The 6342-nt window shown below is 41.1% G+C and overlaps 1 protein-coding gene across 5 annotated transcripts in view; it reads left to right on the forward strand.

The window, feature by feature from the left end:
* Positions 1-3921: 3921 nt before the first annotated feature.
* Positions 3922-6342, forward strand: part of LOC111870728 (NF-kappa-B-repressing factor) — a 33969-nt gene continuing 31548 nt past the window's right edge. The window contains exon 1 of one of the 5 annotated variants that reach the window (XM_023863235.2): positions 3922-3940. Coding sequence is in view for 1 of the 5 variants with exons in the window: in XM_033753979.1 (XP_033609870.1) it covers positions 5953-5970 (18 nt within the window). In the remaining 4 variants the exon portion in view is untranslated. Of the gene's footprint in view, positions 3941-4405; positions 4825-4876; positions 5016-5171; positions 5191-5561; positions 5971-6342 lie in introns of those variants that run through there. The other 4 variants (XM_023863232.2, XM_023863233.2, XM_023863234.2 and 1 more) reach the window with 4 other exon arrangements.

Raw genomic sequence — 6342 nt, forward strand, 5'->3', positions numbered from 1 at the left:
ACATTCCTGGGATAGGTTGTCAGGGGTTCTCTTATAAGCTCAACATCCAGAGTAGCTCCCCTGAATCAGTAGGAAGGAAGAGGCTCTTTCCTCAGGGGTATGAAATTCACCCCATTAGCTTTATGTGGTGCCCCAAGCCTGTGCTCTGTCTCGTAATGCAGTAGCATCAAGATGTCAGCTTGGTAGCCTGTAGGCTTGCAGAAGATGACAAGGATTCACCAGGTGTGTCCGCGCGCATAGGGCTAGCCTTTTTCTTCCTTGTAAGATAGTTACTTTTAATAGAACTGCAACTGACAGTAGGTGCCATCAGATCCATTAATAGTGTACTAGAATGGAAAGGTTTTTTTGGCACTGACATTGCAAGCTTTGTTATATACTCTTTGTTCCATAATAATTCGGTTTGGAATATTTTTCTCTTATCAGTTTCCTTTTCCCTTCTTCAGTTTATGTTTTGCTGCCATTAAATTAATTAAAGTGTGATGGACCCACAACATTGCATGCCACTCCATATGGAAATGGCGACCGTTCAAGAATAAGCAAGGCACTGCCCTTGTCCAGTACTTCCCTAAGGTGTGTACATTATGTGAAATTCAAGTCTACAGTTACCGGATGCCAGTGTCATTGTCTTGGAAATGTGACCTTGGCATTACACAAGGTAGGCAAGCAGACACTGCATGTCTGGAATGTTGAGTGTGCAGTACAGGTTGCATTGTTCCTCCTTGTTCCTAACTTCTACATGTAAGATCCAAGATGATGATGCTGTATTAATAATAATAGACTACCAACAAGTTGTCAGCAATCTTTGTATTTGTTCCTACATAAAGAACACGTCTTAACTGCTTAAGTACAGATATTTATTTTTTATTGCTAGTGGGGTGGGACTAAGTCCCTTGTACTGTGGCCACTTCTGGCCTACTGTACCAGCCCCAGATGATAGGTGAGGGTGATTGTGGAGCAATTGATGGAATGAAGATTGGCAGGTGAAACCGAAGTACTCGGAGAAAACCTGCCCCAGCGCCACTTTGTCCACCACAAATCCCACTTGACCAGACCCGGAATCGAACCCGGGCCGCCGCGGTGGAAAGCCAGTGACTAACCGCTTGAGCTATGGGGCGGCCTAAGTACAGATAACAGAACATTTAAAAATGCTCTGTTTTGCAGAGTCAGTATTTGGGGAAGAACGCAAGCAGAAACTACGTCATAAAATCGAGGAAAAGTAAATTCAGGATATGCCTTCTATCATTGCATCTATTTTCCAAAATGCTAAGCCCCAACATATATAGAAAATACAATTTGTCTCTGGTTATGAAACACGGTTTCTTGCTGTGAGGGAAGAACATGCAAGTCATTACAAGCATTTAAACAGTCTGTGTTTAGCTCTTGTTCCGTTACCATCTTAGTGATCACACGTTTTTCTAAACTTGTGTTCAGACATATTATTTGTGATTTTCTTTTGTGCAAAGTTTAATAACCCTTGCAAAAATATCCCCGAAGAAAAAGCCGTAAAAAACAGCCATAAGAGAATAAAAATAACCGTAGAAATTAAACGTAAAATCATTGAAAAGTGAGAATGAGGTGTGAGCGTGGCTGATGTAGCACGCACATACAATCGGTCTACATCAACGATTTGCACTATCCTCAAGAACAAGAACAAGATTACGGAGATAGATGCTTCAAAGGGAGTGACAAGAATATCTACGCAACGGTTACGTATTCTCGACAATGTTGAAAGGCTGATTCTCATATAGATTTTTTTTTCTGCAAATCCAATTCGCATTTCAGGTTGGTTCATTCCGCATAGAAGAAAAGATGAAGATGATTCACGCTCCTTAACAATGTATATTTAATTTTCTTTGAATAAACGTTATACATAAAATTGTTTTGAGTATTTTTTTCGGCATGGAATGCATTATCTTATTTTACATTAATTTAGATGGGAAAAATTGTTTCGCTTAACGAGTGTTTCACATTACGAGTAAGATTCTGGAACGAATTATGCTCGTTAAGCGAGGTTTATAGAGTACCCAGAGGGCTCTGTTCCCCAGCAATAACCAGGCCTGGTTGTGGAGCCGGCTGAGGTTGAGAACAACATGAATTTGTACCTTCCATTCTCCATATGCCTTCATGGCATGGTGATTAATTAATTAAGTATAGGGACTTTACCTTTCAGACTAATCGTCTTTACAAACACTGAAATCAATATTAAGGTTTTACAGCTTGTCTTATCTCTGAACTGGCACAACAGTTTCAATGTTCAAATAACATGTAACACAAAAATATTATCTTTTTTTTTTATGAAGAATGAACATAAATTTGAATACATTCAGGGCCACACTGGATAGGTATTTAGTACGTATCCTCAGAGTCATTCTGGAAAGTTTAATGTTATCCATTTTTCTTGGTCTTCCAAGTGATCACTTTCCTGTAGAATATTATATGAATTTCTTGCCTTTATACTCAGCTTATCATGACCTCAATGATTTCAGTGCTACGATAGTATTAGGTGAGCTATAAAAGACAAGTCCATCAACATATAAATTAGTCAAATCACATCACCCCTCTTCAGTCAACATTTTTCTGAGCGCAGAGGGATCAGCCGCCATGTGGAAGTGGCAAGGCAGAAGAAATACAGCAGGAAGGTGTCCCGCCGTGCAACAGTGGCATGGCGTCGGAGGAACATCTTCAGGAAATGTTGGACCGGAGGAGATTATGTATCCCGGATGAAGTTGGCTGCCACCTGCAGGAAGATATCCCGTTGCGCAACAGTGGCACGACGTTGGAGAAATGCCTTCAAGAAGGAAACTCCCCAGGGAACCTTCAGATGCCGGAGAAAGGACTTGGCGCCACGGTCTCGTGCCAGCAAGTGGCGGGAAGACCAGGAGGAACAACGACGTCAGCAAGTGCGGACCACATCGGAAGTGCTGTTACGTCGACATAAAGAACTTCTCAGGGACGACATACACAAGGATTGGACATTGTGGAGGGGTCGACCCCCTCTGAAACGGAAAAAATGGAAGAGTACACAGGAGGAACCGGTAACATAGAAGTACCGGCCTCCCGAAGAAGACTGAATGTGCGACGAATGAATGTGATACAACCGGATCTTCTGGCATGTTGGAAGGAAACCGCTCGAGACGAGCTGGTCTTAAGAAGGGAGCGGTTGTAACGGCCGGATAATAGTCGCTGCGAGGAGTAGCAAGCGAGTGTTAGTGTGTGATCAGGAGTGACGATGTTGGAGTATAGCAGCAGTTGCGGAAAGAAGAACCGGACGTGTGTGTAATTGTGTAATTGGGAGTGTGTGATACAGGGACACTTACATAGTTCACGTGCTGTGAATACGTGTAGACTACTGAAGATAGAGTGAACAGATTATTGCGAATAGGGTTATAAAGTGTGAAACCCCACAACAGTGTTATAATCAATTGTAGTTACGACTTGTATATTGTTAAATAAACCAATTAACAATCCGAATGGCGTCTTCAGTAACTAAACACGTTACACTAATGTGAAGTGTTGCGCCATGGAGGACACCCCCTCCCTCCCCCAGCAGTGGCGTAGTAGCTCTGGCCACGATGACGTAGCCCCCCCCCCCCGGCTACGTGGCACCGCTTCCTACTGTGACGAGACACGCAACGCAGCTGTGACACGGTCAACAGGCAACAGCGAACGGAGTAAACAGCGGTTGCTAAGCAAAGCGGGTAAACAGTGGTTGCGAGAGACGACGGTAATAACAGCGGTACCCATTACGTAACAGGCAAACACGGCGTCAGACAACAGTGGTGCCTATTACGTAACTGTTGTCCCCTTGTCCTGCTGAGGGCTTATAAGGGAACTACACAGCCGCCGAAGACAGTTCTCAAGTTAAAGTGTATCAGCGGCTGAAGAGAGTTCTCGAGGCAGCAGCCTACGAGTTGAGTTGGAATCTAGCCAGCAGTGAGCAGTAAGGAGTGTGTTGAATTGTAGTAGTCACCGATTTCAGTTGTAACGAGTGAATCGTGATAGTGTGAAGAGATTTGGTTGTAGGGTTTGTAAAGTGTGGAAACCCGTAACATTGTTATAAGTAATTGTAGCCGATACTTGTAGGTTGTTGAATAAACCAATTGGCTGCGAGCCAAAAAGGAAGGACACATCACAGACACAGTACACACAGAAACGACTCCCATAGTGGACGAACCATACTATACGCGAGTTTGAATTTAGACATATAGATGAATAATCTTAACAATTTTTAGTATATACAAATTTTATTATAGTTGACGAATAATGTATATTCTAAATAATTTTATGAAAGACACAAGATGGCAAACAATGTAATAGCTTAGCGAAAATAACGAACCTGAAGATGGCACTATGTTGCCGAAAATGTAGTAAGAAGCGACATATGAAACTGAGTGCACTACAAGACGGCCATTACATACGTATCATGGATGCAAATCAGTAATAATTATCTTTTGTAAATAGAATCTTCAAAAACAGTAATTTATCCTCTCGATTTTAGCGATGCTTGTCAATTATTACAGATTGCTGTTTCCTGTCTTATCCGTACATACTGAAATTACTAAAATTAAAATTTCTTGGTTGGAATCGAACGTTGTTGAACATTTTTCCATTAGAGCTACCAGCGTCGGAATTATAATCGCTAGTAGAAGTGAATTATTTAGTATAGATAGCAGCAGCATTCTCTTTTCTCGTCAGCGTAACTCATCCTGTTGTAGGTGATCTGTGGCGATCTGTGATCGTTTATAACGTTTTTTTACTCATCGTGGTCAAAGCTGTGGCTGTTATTTGGCGAAGTGCTGTTAGTGTTGGACTAATACGAAGTTTGTAAGTAATTTTGTTTTGAGTAGAAATATAGTATAGTAATCTGTTGATTGAGCAGTTTATTTCCGAAGGAAGCCCTGTTAACTTTAAAGGTGGCGTATGATGTGGTTTTGATGTGCAATATAGGGCAGAAGGAACAATAAATTTGCTGGAATGTCGAGTCGGTAGTTGTTTGAACAAAAAAAAAACATTTGGTAAGGTTATTTCATGATGTAGTGCAGACTTTTTGTATTTCCACCAGTAGGATAAGTGTAATAGTTGTCTGTTCAGATCTTTGCCGTGTAACCAACATGGCAGAAGTCTGGCTGAAAATACCAGTCACATACAGCACGTAAAATCGAATGCGAGTGGAGTGCAGTTGTAGAAGTGGTATGCGACCTGCTACTGCAGGCAACTTGTTCAGTGCTTATAAAAGTAATTAGTTTTGTAGAGCATCCAAATGGAGATGGTTATGGCTTTGTTTGCTGCCTGCTTGACACTGGTTGCTTGCTTAGCTAATTCTTCAACTCCCCAAGATGGAGGTGACATATTCCTCCAAAATGTCAGTTGACTTTCAGCGGACTACATGGCGTTATATCGCAGAAGATAGAAACTCTTCAGAACTACCGCTATGAGATCCTGAAATCCTGCATGGTTAATTCAGATTTGGAGCAATGTTTTCTATTTCATAGAATTCTGGACGATGGAAAAAGTCCACAAACCCAGTAATTATGTCAGCAATGTTATGGTGACAAGAATGCTGCATTTGCAGGATGGTAGGAGATGCAGGAAGTAGTTTTAACTGCAATAATTAGCATAGTAGAAGGTAAAGTTAACCCAGTGGCTAATTAACACTGAGCAAGGATTTGGATGTAAAACTCTATGCTTTTTTGATTGAGTAGGTCAGTTTTTGGCAGTAGTGCTGTAGAATTTTATCAGGAAGTTCTCAGTCCCAAATCATATCTGGTGAATGGGCCATGCTGACTGAAGTTTTTCATGGTTTTCCTATTCCTCTAGGCATATGTCAGGATAGTACCCAAGACGGACCATGATCATTATCTTCAAGTTTATCACTCACCAGTTTCCCCACCATTGGGACACTGCCAGCATTGTAAAATAAACCATTCATGCATTCTCAGCTGTCAGCACTAGATGCAGCCTCATATTGAGGGAAGTGTGCTCAGAATTAGTTCCACAGTATTTTGGATATTGTTATTTAAAAGAAACCATAAAATGTCGTTGCCTGTAGTATATTGAACTAGTTTACAATATTATATTTAAGCATCCTGTTGCACTCCATACGATAAATGATATAATGATACAAACTCCGTCTCAAGTGCAAACAATATATTTTGTGTCTTTGATCTTGCTCCCCTACACTACATGTTTTGGCCTCAGACGGCCATCATCAGGTGTATAACACTCACGTCGCTGTCACACTGCACCCAGCTCAAAATTTAACATTTAAAAACACTTTCCTTGTTATTATCAACTTCTACTTCGTTGATAACTGTCTGGTTTGTATATATATATATATATATA

This window comes from Cryptotermes secundus, unplaced genomic scaffold (genome assembly GCF_002891405.2).
Source record: "Cryptotermes secundus unplaced genomic scaffold, Csec_1.0 scaffold204, whole genome shotgun sequence".
Lineage (NCBI taxonomy): Eukaryota > Metazoa > Arthropoda > Insecta > Blattodea > Kalotermitidae > Cryptotermes > Cryptotermes secundus.